The sequence below is a fragment of the Tympanuchus pallidicinctus genome, unplaced genomic scaffold, assembly GCF_026119805.1.
Source record: "Tympanuchus pallidicinctus isolate F22 unplaced genomic scaffold, pur_lepc_1.0 scaffold18, whole genome shotgun sequence".
Taxonomy (NCBI): domain Eukaryota; kingdom Metazoa; phylum Chordata; class Aves; order Galliformes; family Phasianidae; genus Tympanuchus; species Tympanuchus pallidicinctus.
Window position 1 is genome coordinate 14,411,818 of NW_026294699.1, and position 16,297 is coordinate 14,428,114.

General features: G+C 38.6%; 1 protein-coding gene and 1 long non-coding RNA gene across 11 annotated transcripts in view; one reads left to right on the forward strand and one right to left on the reverse strand.

Moving 5' to 3' along the window:
* MRTFB (myocardin related transcription factor B) overlaps positions 1-16,297 on the reverse strand; it is a 309,172-nt gene that overhangs the window by 3,899 nt on the left and 288,976 nt on the right. For 7 of the 10 annotated variants that reach the window (XM_052679447.1, XM_052679449.1, XM_052679443.1 and 4 more), the window contains 6 exons: positions 14,905-15,927; positions 13,282-13,437; positions 10,505-10,663; positions 10,115-10,252; positions 8,144-8,204; positions 1,903-7,208 (listed from right to left, as the gene is read on the reverse strand). In XM_052679447.1, the coding sequence (XP_052535407.1) occupies positions 6,670-7,208; positions 8,144-8,204; positions 10,115-10,252; positions 10,505-10,663; positions 13,282-13,437; positions 14,905-15,927 (2,076 nt within the window). In that variant the 3' untranslated portion in view covers positions 1,903-6,669. Of the gene's footprint in view, positions 1-1,902; positions 7,209-8,143; positions 8,205-8,277; positions 9,628-10,114; positions 10,253-10,504; positions 10,664-13,281; positions 13,438-14,904; positions 15,928-16,297 lie in introns of those variants that run through there. The other 3 variants (XM_052679453.1, XM_052679451.1, XM_052679452.1) reach the window with 3 other exon arrangements.
* Positions 1-16,297, forward strand: part of LOC128078861 (uncharacterized) — a 45,177-nt gene that overhangs the window by 2,883 nt on the left and 25,997 nt on the right. The gene's annotated exons all lie outside the window — the stretch shown is intronic.

Sequence of the window (16,297 nt, forward strand, 5' to 3'; positions counted from 1 at the left end):
GAGTGTACTGCAGGGGTGGAGAAACAGGGACTTCTCTGCTATCGAGGAGAAGCCTGACTTGAGATGGTGCAAATGTTCTAAGAAATCCAACACTCCTTAGCAACAGTTGTGTAACAAGCAGTTAGCTAATAGGCAGGAGTACATAGCATTTATAAAGATGCATGTCATGATAGCTGCTTTTAGAGCATAGTTAACTTGTAGAGTTTTTATTGAAAGCCAGGGTTTATAGCTTGTGGAAAAGTTCATTCAGCATCATCTCAACCTTATCCAGCCTCGTCTTGGTGTTTACCCAATCATGTTAATGCGAACACAGTTGGAGGGTGTAGGGGGAGGTGAGAGCAGAGAACCAGTTCTGAATTACCAACAAAGGCTGCTGGTCACCACCCAGTTCAACAAAGGTTTGCTTACCTGTCCCAAGGCCTGGGGCTCACAAAACGCTCCACAAGGAGGGATCTCCAGATAGAAACCTTTCCCTTGTGGCAGCCAGCCCTTTAATGAGGGCAGGGAGGGCTGGAACCGGGTTTTTGGAATTGCTGCCACCTGTGCTCCCAGGGCTGCGTCCTTCCCCAGGTGCTCAATTATTGCTTAGGGCAGAGACTCAGCAATTCCCATAGGGAGGAGTGCATGTTTATTTTTAGGTCTGTGTAAAATTATTAAAACACAGAATTGCAAGTTGGGACCCAATGAGAGATATATTACTGATACACTGTGACTATAAATGCTGCAATGTACAAATGCATAGTGAAAAAGTGCTGCACTGGTTTTCCACTGTTTGTGTTTGAAGCATGGTATCTGAAGGTAAGTTGATAGCACATATAGCCTACAGACTTTTATAATGGATTAAATCCATACAGAAAAAGTATTTTAGCAAATTTACAGGGCATACTGTTCAGTTTTATGGGTACTTAAATAATAATTTGATTTTGTAACACTTTTCCAAATTCTGAGGTCATCAGCGTCGCACAGATTTTAATGAGGAAATGGTTGGTGATCAAGCATGGAGGTTGCCTCCATGTGAGAAAGTATCATAGTAAGTACTTAAATGAAGCAGCTTCATGACAGAAAGAATCTTGTGCACACTGAACAGCTCGTTGTTCTTTCTCCCAAAGAAGTGCATGCAGGTGTTTGCTTCAAAACAAGCTGAGCAGAATACAAAATGCAAATATGAAACCCAGCAATCCAGCACATCTTGAAAACTTTCAAAGAACTTAGGAAAATCAAGAATAAATAGGATAGATTTGTCCAACTTGTTCTTTAATGAACCAGGAGGCAGATGAGTTTTGGGGTATGGTGAACGTTAGCTGCACGTAATGGAAAAAAGATCTTGTTGTGAAGTAAGGTCTGCAGGGCTCATGAGCCATATGCAAGGTAATTGTTTGCAATTGTTTTAATTCTTCTGAAGCTGCTCTGTTTCGGTTCTATTGAAGAGCATCATGTGCCTCTGTGCCTGCTGCACAGATCAGAACTCCTGCAGTACCTCCGGCTTCTCTTTTTATGACAGAAGTACCTTACTGAAAGCAAAGGAAAATGCTGCACCATGCTTTTGTTCTGGCTGATACTAAGGTAGTCCAGTGTCTCTATACATCAGAGTACCTATGTCAGGGTTCTCAATTTCTTGAGACAAGAATAGAAGCAAAGGAATTAAACTAACAAAACCCAGTAAACCGAAACGTTGGGAGTTCAAGAGTTCTTCATTGTTAAACATGTTCTGTTCTCTCTGATTCTGAAGAAAAACCACCATTCTTTTGGAGTTTGTCTAAGCCCTTGTATCATTCTTGTTCCTTTTTGCAGGAAAGGTACTTGATAACGTTGCCCAAATATTTCTGATTCATACAATCCAGAATTTTAGCTTGTTATTAAATGCATTTCTCATTTTTAATAAGTAAAAGCAAAGAATTTAACTGTTTTCCTTTTTTTTTTATTTGAGACACTTAGCAAAAATGCTGAAATATCAAACATTTCCTCAGTAGCTACAATATTGCCACTATGTACAAAAAATCTGATAAATGTACTACACATATAAAAATACAATATGCCTTAATATATATACAGTACAATGTGCAAAACATATGGCATTCAAACGTATGGAATTGATTTTAGGACTGCAAACAACAAATACAAAGGCATCATGGTTTCTTATAGAAAGGCAAAACATAAACTGACGCCCTGATTGCCATAATTTGCATTTAGTAAAGTAGTGCTTAAATGAAGAGGGCCCTAGGAAGAGGTGTCCATCTTCTTCTTTTCACGAAATGAGATGCTAAGACACAGTAATGGCTATGAAAATAAGAAGAGCAACACCTACGAGGTTAGCGTCATTTCTACTGCAAGCAGCACTGTGGAAGAAATATCTGGAAAAAAGCCTGTGCTACTAATACAAATTTCTCAATCAACAAAACAAATCTGTCCTCTTAAACATCAAAATCTGCTTTGAAAATATCTACATCCTTAATTTTAAAAAAGTATGGGTGGTTCTTTTGGGGATTTACTTTCCTGTGCTTCAAAGTACAAAGTGCCTTCTTTGGCAATACAAATGGCAATGCTTTGGTTCCTTTTTACATTTTTATATTACTATAATTTATTTGAGGCTGTTTTTGAATATCTGAGCTGTACTTTTTATAAAAATAGTGTGATTGTATAGTTGTTAACCATTCCCTGCTTTTTACTGAGATTTCACTCTCAGAGCTTGAATAGCTTTTTTTTTGGCTAGAATTCTACATATATATTTATGCATTCTGAACCTAAAAGTCTATATATTCAGACACTACAGAATGACACAGGTGTCTCTTTTCTGCATGTTATTCATCACAATAGAAGGAATACTTGAGATTATTTCAGGTTCAGATTTTAAAGGATGCTCTTGGCCACATATATACTATGTGCAACTCAGTTCCATGTCTCTCTCAAAAGAAAACCTCTATTATGGCCTAGAAATCATCAGAAAGCAATTTAATAGGCCACAACAAAAAAAATTTAACAAAATATTCAGTAGATATAAGTGGAAGAATATTTTTTTCCAGTTTTAATGTAATTTGCTTTAAACTTATAATACACTGAAGATGCCATCCAAATGACTGTATACATCAGTGAGCTTTACTGTGTTTTCATTACATAATGTCCTTCCAGTTAATTATATTCTTTGACTGCATTTTCTCTGCCTTGAGAACAGTTCAGCAGCTTGTGCCTGGTTTCCAACTATGGTGCCTATGCTTTTCAGGCATCAGAATGTTTAAGATTACGTAACAGGGAAGTCTAATATTGAAACATCTGCTTTGATTATTTGCTTCCTTGAAGATAACTCCTGCTAGTCAATTTAGAGTTGCCTTGAAAAGAAATGTCTCTATTAAACTGTGATTGCTTCTAATGTTGCCTCAGCTTTTTAATGGGCTGGTTTTGCAAGGCTCTCATTACTGGATTAGAAGCTACAATTCTGTAAAGAGCAGCTGAACAAACGGATGTTTTTTTTAAAGATACAGCTGCTAAGTTTATGACAATGACTTGCTAACTGTTTGTAACACTGAATAAAATTTGCCTGTAAACTTACTTGTCTTACATAATGCTGCATGGCACCACAAGTGCATGAACAAATACCGGTTACTACATGCAGGATGTGACTCCTCTTGATTAATACCAGCCCTGTAAAACACCTGAGCTCCTTCCGTGTCTAGAATTGTGAACACCAGCTTCTGAATTTCACACTCTTACACGGTATTCCTAATTACTCTGTCAGAATTCAGTAACGTGGCTGTAGTAGGATGTTCTGTCAGCATATTGCAGCCACTGTCTGGCAGATCTACTGCCAGGGCTTTCCTCTGCAACTGTTCTGATGAGAAACATTCAGTTCTGGGCAGTCTGCGCAGTCATGACTAAATCTCTAAGATGTGTTGTATCTGTGTAAGAAAAATGACAATGCAAAACATGCACACGCACAAATCTAAGCAAAATCTATTTCTGCCATAACTGTGTAAGTAACGGTGGCAAATCTAAATCACATTTCAGTACAAGGGCTGTAGCAATCCATCATATATAAGGTTTAATACAGATAACCCTCAAATGTACAAAAAAAGTAATCACGCATCCCCCACACCAGAATATCTGCACTTTGAAAACTAAAGTGATCCCTTAACTTTTTTTTTCTTTTTATTTTTTTCCCCAAATAGACTTTTAGAGCAGAAAGCCATACTGTACTGCAGACAACACATCTCAGCTGTTTGGTTTTATTTCTGCACATAGATTCCTATGGAGTAATTAACATTCTACACTGCCAATGAGGATAGTTTTGTAGCAAGATGACTTTGCCAGTTTAAGCATATTTACATGCATATCAAAATGACAGTACAGTCGTTCTAGGTTAATTTATTCTCTAACAATTAATTCACTTGCCTCTTATTTAATCAGAAGGCAGGGTCAGAAGGGGTAATTGTAACCACGTGTTTGTGGTTCAGTGTGTGATGTAGCGCACACTACGCTGACGGTACTGTAGGACTACATAAATTCCATTCAAAGTTGTTCCTGTCAGACCAGGAGTCTTAATTCTTGTTCCAGTAACAGCTGAGGGCACTTTGTATCTCAGAGTATCAGCTCCCAAGGTAATACGATGAAAAGGAATGCAAAAACTGAATGTTCTCAGTGTTATTTAAAAGAGTCGTAGAGCATCAACATTTAAGGCAGACAGTCCACACACGACGTTGTGCTCGAGTACAGGAGGCACAGCAAGAAAGAATAAAGAATAGTCTTTCAGCTTCTGTTGTGAACATGTTGATAGACAGTTCTTCTGTTCTTGATTTCAGATTAAGTAAACCCTGACCTGTAAAACTACTGAAAGTAGATAATGATCTAAAGTGCTGATAGCTGATATGATGCCAGTTTAAACCCCAAATCAATAATATAATCCAGTATTTCACCTGAAGCCAATGGAATTCTGCACTTGATATCTGGAAACGTGGAATTTACAGATAATTCTACAACATTTTATGACAAGAGTATTTGATTTGATATTGACATGATTATTTCCTTAAATTTTCAAACATGATTCAAGTTGCTAAGTGGTGAATGGGTACTTTCTGTTTTGCTACTTAAGCTTCACACCATTTTTAATTTAGTTCCAACAAATTTTGTTTTTGAAGGTTGGCGGAGGAAGGAATTCTGAAATAAGATCAGTTCTCAGACTAGAAAACATATCACCTTTTCACTGTTCAAGAAAGAAGGGGCTGCTTTCTTTTGTTGTAATTTAGAAACACACTTATGTGGAAAAATTCCAATTTTGTTTATCAGCCTGCCTCCTCCATAACAACATTTAACAGCTATCATGGGAAACACTACTGTAGAATTTCTGAGTATCTTCCTTAATGCTGTAGCATTTTGTTGTTTGCTTTTCCTGACTGTACATAACAGGCTCTGAGAAACAACTCATGGCTTTAAAACTTTTCACGTGCTGCATTGTGCAGCAAGAGTTTAATTCTGCTATCTGTCCTCACCACACAACAGTATATCCTGATCGTTTGCCTTTTATAATTTTCTGTGTGTACTGTTTGGAATTCCTGCTGAGCCTGTTTAGATTCCCTGATGTCGTGCAGTGGCAGACGGAGTTGTTCAAGAGCTGACAGTATTTTTCAGGAAGTGATCACTGTCCTGTCAGTATTGTCCCCTGCAACTCGATCCTACAAACACCTTTTGCTGGGGCACTGGCACTGCTCCTGCGTAGATGTTTGCAGGATCATAGAGCATAACAGCTCATTTAAACTTTGCTGCTTCCTCAAAATGTTCTAAGATGCTTTGATACTGTGTTCACTGAACTAAAAATATCCTCAATGACAAATTAAGATACTATTTTCATTACTGTAATTACTTCAGAGCACTGTTCCCCTCTGTTCACAAAAATAATCTATACAAAGTTTAAAAGAGTATACAAATAACTGTCTGATATACACATTAAAACCGAGCTATTAAATCCAGAGCATTTAATAGAAAATTCAGTGTTCTCAGTATTACTTGGCCTAGCTACAGTGGATTTCTTGCAGTTACGCTTAATATCCCTTTGGATGCAGTTAAATTCTTCCCTCATGATCAAAGAATGGGGAAGAGTTTTAAAAGCCACAAAACCAAAATATAAAAACAACTCAAACAAATTAAAAGTCTAGATTTATGAAATTTCACTGAACCAGCCAGTGTTTCTACTTGCCTTTGCCCTCACAATTCAATTTGAACCTGGCTCAGGCTATCCACAGGAACAATGAAGTGCAGTGATATCTCAACCTCCCTCAAACAACATTTGCTCGCTGTGTCAATACAGACAGTTGAAATCTCTCCTATGTTTTCTTCTCTAAGATGAGCCATGCTGTGTTGTTCATGTAAGCATTAAAAAATCAGAGACATAACTTCCTTCTTATATATTTGGGATGCATTTCCCTTGTCGTGCTTTGAAACACTAAGTACAATCATCCTTTCTTGACTTGTGAAATACAGCTTTCAGAGAGCCCTGATCTGCATTAATGGCATGAGCATGGAGTAATTCACTGTCGTAAACTAGGACATCAATAAGGAATTACCTTCAAGCATTTGTTCTTACAGACATTTCTATTGTAATTTATTTTAACTGCAATCAGAATAGTGTAATAGGATCTCTACAGTAAAAAGAGATTTCCAGGTCATTTTCTTATTGGCTACAGCTTAATCCCAGTGCAACTGTAGGTCCTGTGTGTCTAGGAAGTCAGTGGAGAACACGCTGGGGGCAGCAGAGTTGAGAGGAGTGAGTCCAGATGAGGAGCTGGGCATTGTAATGTCCAGCCATTCCATATTGTCTAAATTTGTGTCAGGAAGGTCAAGAGATAGACAAGAACTATTAGTGGTAAACTGGGGGTCAGACGTTTCCATGGGTGAATGGGAGTGATCTAAAATGCTGGAGTGATTAAGCAGATCATTCTGGAGGTCTTCAATTAAAGAAAACGACTCTCTGTCCTCGTTACCGCTTGTCAATTGAGGAATTTCATTACCTGAAGGTAAAGTTCCATCCAGGAGGGCTTCAAGTTGGTTTTCCAGACTTATAGACAAGCTGGTTGTTGGTTCCAAGGACACAGGAGGAGGGGCCATTTGGATCTGTGGTGGTGGGCGGGATATCACTGTATTTACTGGCATTGTAGTGATGTTGGCTGTTACTGGTCTCATTTTAGAAATGGGAGATGGTTCTTCCTTTATTGGAAGGGAAATCTCTGCATTAACAACAGTAAAACAAAACAAACAACAAACACGAATTCAGAAAAGACAGTGACATGTCTTCAGGCTTACAAGTACCTTTTTTGCCCACTCACTCTGAAGATGTGCCTACAATGAACTTCAATGGAGTAAGACATACATCAGACTAAGTGTGTCAGATAGTCTGTGAACAACAAAAAATGTTAAATTCCAGAGTTCTGCTTTCAATAATACTCCAGTTATAAGAATAATTTTATCAAAATGAAAAGGAACAGTTTTCTAGATCTCAGCTTTACCTCCTTCACAATTTATAATTTATAGTTTTATATATGTTTAGTCTTTATAGTTTAACATATAGTTTATAGTTTTAGAAATAGTTTCATTTATATCATATAACTCTTACATAACTAGAATATATATATAACTAGAATAACTATGGAACCAACACATTCCCTCCCTGAGGAAAGAGCACCTGAAGCAATTTTCAGTTCATGCCTGCTGACTCCCATGTCACCCCTGACGAACTGGTCTGTGAGATCAATTAATGCCATTAGGACAATTTTATAACTGATTCTAAAATGTAAAATTACTCTGTCTGTCCGAAGGACCATGTAAATTACTGACAGCAACAGTAAAAGGAAACACAGCAAATAAATTCCAGAATTTCTTCTATGTGAATGGAGTCCAAAAATAAGATAAGGTGCAGAATGTTTCAATGTTTCTGACAGACCATGACCAGAGATAATTTACAAGCAGAGAAGTTGCACAGCTGGTCGACTGAGGGACTGTGTTTTGGGGATTGTTTTCTCTAAAATGTAATTAACACATACCTTCAGAAGTACTAGCTTCATCCAGATTAGATACTTCCTATCCTTAGAAGAATTCTTTCTTTGATTACAATGTTGTTTTTATTACCAGCTTTAATTCTCACATCAGCTCCTTCTTGGCTTACCTCCACTTTTGATGAGAATGTCAAAAAGATCATCCATCTGCTGGCTGTGTGCGCTGGAAATCTGTGATACATGAGAAAAGTGTTATTCTTTTTCACGCAGTGTTACACTCCTAAGCTGACTGAGATCCTTGCTGCTCTGAACAGTAGCAAGGTACTAACCTATGATCAGGGTTAAAATTCTTCATATGAAATTGTCTGTCTAGAAAATAAGAGTTTGGAGAGACATCTATAATCTGTCCCATTGGTTTGAGTCCCAAGTATTGGGAAAAAAATATGAAAAGAAAGAGAGAGATTATGGAAAAGTGGGGATAAGGAAAATAGCTATACTCCTGCAGCAGGAAAATACTTGGAAGAGCAGCTGGACTACAAGGCTGTACCCCCTGCTTTCTTTCAGAGACAACCTGTGAATAGTCACCACACAAGATGTGTGCATATATTTTTTTCCACTGGTTGTAGATTCATGTTTTTCTTTTTAAGAGTGGAGAGATAAGTGTTAATTAACTCTTTGTTTACCTGTTTTAAACACTCATCTCCTGAATGCCTGAACCTTAAGCAAAAGACAGACAAAGTCCCATAGACACTCTCAAGCTTAGGCAAAGTAGAGACTTGTTTGAAGGTCTCAGAACCAAAGCTGTGTTTTAAAACATTGGTTATACTCCAGAATGAAAGCAGCTTGTCTTCAGGAAATGTGGGATCTGAAAAAGGGCCAGCGGGGGGACAGCGCTGCTGGCTGGTAGTGATGTGGTCACTTATCAAGCTTAGTTCAATTACCAGGGTAATGGAACTTGAGAAGCCCAAACAATTTAGAGCCCTGGGTTTCTTTAACAATTGTTGGAAGAAAAAAAACAAGTAAAACCTATATACAGAACACCTGATATGTTCAATATATCTTCATTTTATTTTACCATTAGTTGGACATTGATGACACATTCTAACCACTGAGATGAGGGAAATACATGGAGAAGTCAGAGGAAGATGTGGGGGGATAAATAATACAACAAAGTTTCCATGTTTACACAAAACATCTTTTTCAAGAATTAGGGTGGGATTCAACTTCCTGAAGGCAAGCACAGAATCACAGAATGGCCAGGATTGGAAGGGACCTCAAGGATCACGAATCTCCAACCCCCTGCCACAGGCAGGGCCACCAACCTCCACATTTAATACCAGACCAGGCTGCCCAGGGCCCCATCCAACCTGGCCTTGAACACCTCCAGGGACGGGGCATCCACAGCACCTCACCGCTCTCATAGTAAAGAACTTAAAGCACCTAAGCATCTAATTGCTGTTTAAGATTGCCACACCTGCTTCTCCAGGGGGAATGGCACTCTAGTATGTCTGATGTCATAGGTGCCTTCATTGTGAGCATGTCTTAGACACGCCAAGAACATAAGAAATGCAGTTAGATACCCGTGCTTCTGAGTGCTTCCCTCCACAAAGACAGCACTCAATGCTAAGTCAGAGTTGTCTCTTTTGGAATGGTTCTAGAACAAATGAAGTTAGAAGTGTTCATTAGATTTCTTTACAACTTCCTTCCACTATGAAGAACATATGATAAATGAACAATACAGCCTGCTGGATTAATCACCAAGCTCACCAAACAGAGCCTCCTTTCAAAGAAACGCGTGCTCAAGTATATATATGTTTGCCTATATGCACATAAATGCACACGTTTTCCTCAAGTTTCCTCACTTTGGAAAGAATCAACACACTTTCAGTCTGAAACAACTGCAGTTATTGTTAAGCAGTAACAGCAGCATTATCCCACCTGTATGTTTCACCAGCTGGTGAATCTAGTTATGTGTCTGTTAATTTAATCAAAAGGAACAAGAGGAGTCCTGCATTTAGGAAATATTAATGGAGTACATTAGAAAATCTTAACACCAAAGAAAAACTACTCTAAGCAATGACTTTTATAGTTCTAAAAAGTGTAGAATGTCTTTCAGGGACTGAACAAGTACAAATAACTACCTCACGGTGAGATGTCTGAATACTGCGGGTCTGTTTTATGGCCTCTTCATAACGGGGGGGGTCTTTTGTCTTGGATGCTGTGCTGTTGAAGAGCGACTGCTGAACAATATAAGACTGGGCTTGAGATGGGGAGCCAGGCTGTGTGAAATAACAAAATAATGACTAAACAACACATTTCAATTTCATGTATTAAGGTCCACAGATTATCTTGTTCTGTCATACCAACCTATGCATTTACAATAGTACAACCAGAGGAATAAAATCAAGCTTTTCTCACACAAATATACACTAATGCACTTCTTTCTTGAGTAAATTGCAATATAGCCACCTGTTATTTAAGAACAATAAAATAAAAGAGAACTTTATGGAGTACTGTTGGGCTATTCTTACCTTATTAGGAGTAACAGGTCCATTCTGCACAGAGGGAGTCTGATTATTACCACTGCGAATGTTAGAGTTTGATGTTTTGTTAATAAAAGATTGTGAAGGTGTTGTAACTGGTGCAGTCTGATAGGAAAACACTGTAGTTGATGTGGTAGGTGGAAAAACCTGTAAAGGTTTAAGATATCAGTCTTAATATTTCAGTGTTTAAATTACTCCAACTAGCTAAATGACATTAAAAAGTTTAAAGCGTTTTTTTTTAAGTACTTGCTTAAATTTCCTGTTAAGGGAATGTTACTTGTACCTGTTTTTCGCTCTGGTGGATTAATCTGTAAAACTAAAGCTAATACACTTTGATAGAAACTGTTTCTTTGACATGCTTTCATTCACTCCAGATAAATATGACATTTCCTTGCAACTTTCCAAGAAGCACAATACTGTATAATTGAATTTTTCTGAAATACTTTCCAAGAAGCACAATACTGTATAATTGAATTTTTCTGAAATACATTCAAGAGTATGGAAGAGTTTAATACAGTATGTGTAATCTCCCTACCGAGTGGGCAGTCAACAAAATGACCTAATTTCTGGCATTACCTAAGTGCCTCTCGAACACTGACAGCATGGGGCATCGACCACCTCTCCCTCTTGGAAACCTGCCTCAGTGTCTGACCACCCTCACGCCTGGGCATTTTTCCTTCTCTCCAGTCTGACCCTCCCCAGGTGCCACTCTGTGCCGTTCCCTCATGTTCTATCACAGGTTCACAGGGAGAGGAGAGCGGTGCTTCTCTCTGCACTTCCCCTCCTCTGGAAGTTGCGGAGACCAATGAGTTTCACCTGTCACCTCTGCCCACAGGACGTGCCCTCCAGCCCTTTTGTATGAGGCAATCTGTGTGCATAAGGCTGCTCTTTTTAATTCAGCATCACACAGATACCTTAATGACAAAAGTGAGAGAAAATCATAGGTAAGGGATAGAGATAAAGCTAGGATAAGGTTTGTGGAGTAGAGTTTTAACACCGTAAGTGGTCTGCTGTGAGAGGGATTAATGCAGTTTGTTAGCCATACAGATCATCTGTGTGAAAACTGCTGTATTTTCCAGCTGTCTACAGCTAAGCTGAACAGCTGTGGAGACGTTTCCTTGATAATGAATGAATTGAAGAACAAGGGCTATTTGTGAGATGGTATGCAAAGAGACACCTCAAGTGTGTAGCAGAAAGTAGATGCAATCATCAGCTGGTTTGCATATAAATCTGAGCTCCCTGAGAAAGTCTGGAAGGATTTAAGAGAAACTAGTTCTGGAAAACAACTATTAATGGAGATTATCATTATTAGGAAGGCTAACTTCATTAAAAAGCATTAATAAACAGTGTTACTGACAGTTCACTAGCTGTAATGGCTCAATATGCCTGCTGAAAGATAAGGCTCATGAATGCAAACAGGAGACAGGTAGAACTAATGCTGAATGCATGAAGGCTGTTCTGATCTATTGTACTGCATTAGCGTTTTACATTCTGATGTTAAAAAAAGAAATGTAATTGCACTGGCAGTTTTCTTATGTAAAAGATGGTAGTAGATGTGCGAAAAAACCAGCTGGGATAAGAGCAGGCTGCTCAGCTCCAGGGCAGCCACATGTAGAGTGAAGGTTATCTCCTGCCATAATTTCTGGAACCCCTTGACAGATAAGGAAGCAAACTGCAAACTTCTGGCATGAGTACATGCCTAAGGATGACTGGAAAATTTCTGTATGGGGACTATCCAATTAACAAGATTAGCCCATAGCAAATCCCAGCAGTTTTGGCTTCAGTAGATGCCCATGAAGTTAAACAGCTTGAACAGGCAATTTGGAGAGTGAGGATGCTCATTTGGTCATGTTTCCCTTTACACTGCTGAGCTGTCTAGAGAGAGATTGGCAGTTACCTAACTTACCAAAATTATCCTTTCATTTTGAAATTATTTCTAAATTATCCTTTCTGTGGGGCAAACTGGAAAACCTTGTTTTCCTAAGTCACTGGAACCTTAGAGAACACAGCACTGATAAAGAAGCAAAACCAATCTCTTAGCTCCTGGATGAGGCTCAAAGAAGAAAGCCCTTTCTTGTGAGTGGTTAGTGCTGTTATCAGTCACTGAGTGAACATGACTGGGTTCTGCATCCAGTGCTGATGCACATCTGTTTTGGAATGAGAAATTTCAGAACTGACAGTTTTGTGTACAGAGGAAGAGGATCTCTGTATCATTCCTTGCATTCCTCAGTAAGAGAATTATCCCAAGGTGTGGTATGGTTTTGTCTCTTTGGAACTCCTGTTCCCAGAGTTTTGAGTCTATAGCTTTCTTCATCAGTAAGGATGAATCAAGGGAAGTGGGGGCACTGAAAGGAACTCCCAGGAATGCATGAATATCTGTAGCCATACATAAAAGCTTTCTCTGAAGAAGAAACGCCTACAAGAATCTTTGATTTTGAGATGGTGACAAACAGGAGAAATTGACTGGAATAGCTGGTATACCACTTGTGCCAGGCATGAGAAAGAATGCAGTGTGTGTTATAAGAGTCATTAAGAAAAAAAACAGTCTTTAGCCTTCCATGCTTATTTGCAGCTGAAAAATAGTCCTGCACGGACTAAAATGTTGGAAAGAGAATGAGTTACTAGCCCATTTATCCCATACAAAGATGTACAGAGATGTTAAGAACCTGTATATTATGACACATATGACAAAAGCTTGTGAAATTGCTGCCTAGAATTAGAATACATGATAGTACATCTCTTAATGCTCACTGCTATCCACAAACCTTTCTGATTTGTTGGGTCTGACCAAGTGCATGCTGCGTGATGGTGTTTTGTTTTGATTGTGGAGTATGCGTCTTAGCTGCTGTCTGGACCGGGCCAGAGGAAGGAATAGGAGCAGGTATTTGTGATGGGGTCTGTATTCCAGCTTGTGATTGAGCCTAAAAGATGAAGATAAAATATTTACATTATTCGTATCTCACAGTAAATTACACTATGTAAAAATCTGTTGCATAGGTTACACAGAATAGCTATAGCATGTATTCCAAGAGGTATCAGTGTGAGCTGTGAACAGGAAAGAATAATTTTATTCTCTCTGGTACTGGTAGGCTCCAGCTGTACAGTGCCGTTTATTTTGGCACCGCAGTTTAAGAATGGTGAACACAAACTAGAGAGGACCCAATAGAGAGCAATGAAAATAGCAGAAGATAAAGAGAGCATGACCAGGAAGAGATGAAAAAAACTGGATTTTAGCAACCTTGAAGACAAAACTGATGTAGCAACATGATAAGATTTCTAGCATGTAAAAAAAAGCTGTTTTAAGAATATCACTGCAGTTTTTACACTAATAAGTTGCATCTAACCCCAGAAAAAGATAGTTTGAGTTGGAAGTTAAGAAAACTTCCTGCAGTATCAATGAAGTGAAATACCAGAAAAAGCTGCTTGAGGTTTTCACAGAATTCTATCAGGATTCCAGAACAATTTAGACAAAGATCTGTGTGCGTGGGTAGCTACCAGCGTAGCTCTTACACTGCAGATTGTAGGCTCCAATCCCCTCACAGCAGTCCTCATAAGGGCTACTAAATATGACTGCACACACACTAGCACCAAAGCCCAAACCCATAATATGCCACAACATCAAGCACACGCTGGAACTGAAACAGTGCTTTGCTGGCTTTGTAACCATGAGAGTGGTGGGTGACTTCATCCAGCTAGCAAGCAATAGCAGTGCCCTGGGAAGTGTATGTTTGATTCTACCACAGATCGAGACGATATTCAACCTGGTCAGATTTCTCTTGCAACTCTACATTTATATCCTATTCTGCTTTATGCTGCATTAATTCAGTGATATGACCTTATTATCAGCCTGGAAATATCATTTGCATAAATATGGTTTCTTTTTATAACTCCTCTGGAGTGCTGCAACCTAGTGTTCATATTTTTAAATGTAATAAGCCACCAGAACACAATGAAGTTTGAATATGTATTTTTAAAGCAGGTATGCCTTGAAATAAAATGCTGGGTTTTAGGCTGATGTGGGTTTTGGGTTTTTTTGTTTTGTTTTGTTTTGTTTTGTCTGGTTGGTTTTTTTTTGAGCTACAGGGGTGGAATTTGTTATTTCATACTACATACCTAAAACAACTGTGCACAGAAGGAATACATAGTAAAACAACTACTGTTCACAAGAAAGAGTCTGGGAAGTCAAAACTGTTTCCAAGATCACAAAGAAAACAACTCCTAGAAGGTATAAGCAGGTTGGCTCTTAATGAGTTTCTGATCTTTTCTCTAAAGCAAAAACAAGCCTAATTTTTACCAGTTAATCTTATAAGCAATACATTTGTTAATCTACATTAAGTTAAGCAAATATTGACATGTGTTTTTATGGTGAAAAATGGAAACATCCATACCTGTAGCTTTATATTTCCAACTGGTAGCTGCACCGAAGTGGCAGAATTCGGTCCCTGGATAGATAGTGGAAGGAGCAGCTGTGTTCCTTGTGTTGTCAGTAAAGCTTGAGGTTGGGCAACAACTGCAGTTTGTGGTTGCCTCTGTGGATTAACATAAAATTGAGAAATCGCACTCTGAGGGTCAGCTTTGGCCACAGGTATCTCCTGTTTGATGATAACTGCCTTTTGGGCAACTGGATTCTGTCCAGTGGTGTATACTGGTTGTCCTAAAGGATGACTAGCTACAGATACAGATTGACTTGTGCTTGAGCAGTCAGTAAGAGCATTTTCATCTTTGACAGCAGCACTGAATTGCTTCTGTTCCAAAGCAGCTGAGTTACCAGAAGTCTGAGACTGTTGCTGCTGTCCCCTTTTTTCAACCTCAAGTTGCATTTTCAGTACTTCCACAAGTTTCTGCTCTTGTTCCAGTTTCCTTTTGAGCTCTTCAATCTGTTTTTCTTTTTCTTGAAGCTTGCGGTCCTTTTCCGCTACATCAAATTCCATGCTTGAGATTTTTCCACTGCTCCGATTCTGATTATCATCACTTGTATTTGTTCTTAGTGGCGAAGTACTTAAGAACTGAGATGGTGACACCATGGTCATCATTTCTGTGAAAGTGTCTGCCATACCAGTATCATCTGTGCTTAGATTAGATTGTTCTGAAGGGGAGGGAGATATAGGCAAGGGAGAGCTAACGTTCTCAGTATTTATTGCTTTGCAGCCAGGTCCAGTAGCTGTTTTTTCCAGAGGAAAGCTGGATATTGTATTAGCCACTGTTTTATTTAGTGTTGCAACAGGAAATGCCACAGCCATTTCCCCTGTGTTACCTGTGGCTCCAGTAGAAGTAGTGACTGTAGCAGAGCTGCAAGTAGTGACTCCGTTGTTATTGAGATCTTGGTAGGGTTTCAGACGCTCAATAAGATCTGTTTTTGTTCCAGACACAGGTAATCCTCTCAACTTCAACTCCATTTTAAGCTCTGCTACCTGAGATAAAGTAAAGTATGATAGTAAACAAAAAAAAACAACCCACCTTATTTATTATTTTTTTGAAATAAATAATTTTATTTGAAACAAAAAATAAATATATATTTTACCTCATTACATTTCAGTATGAAAAAATATTTTTCAACATATTCTCTGGTTATTTACTTCTCTGGGTTCTAAGAGCATGCAAGCATGCAGAATCCATGAGTACCTTTCCATTAGCAGCAACTTACTTTCACTGGTTAAATGGCCAAAAACTTTGTAGTGTTCAGCTGCCGCTGAATAATTGTGGAGTTACAATTAATTTTCATACTTACTAAAAATTTGAAACTGAAAGTACAGTTTCAATTGTGGGGTAAAATCTTCTGAA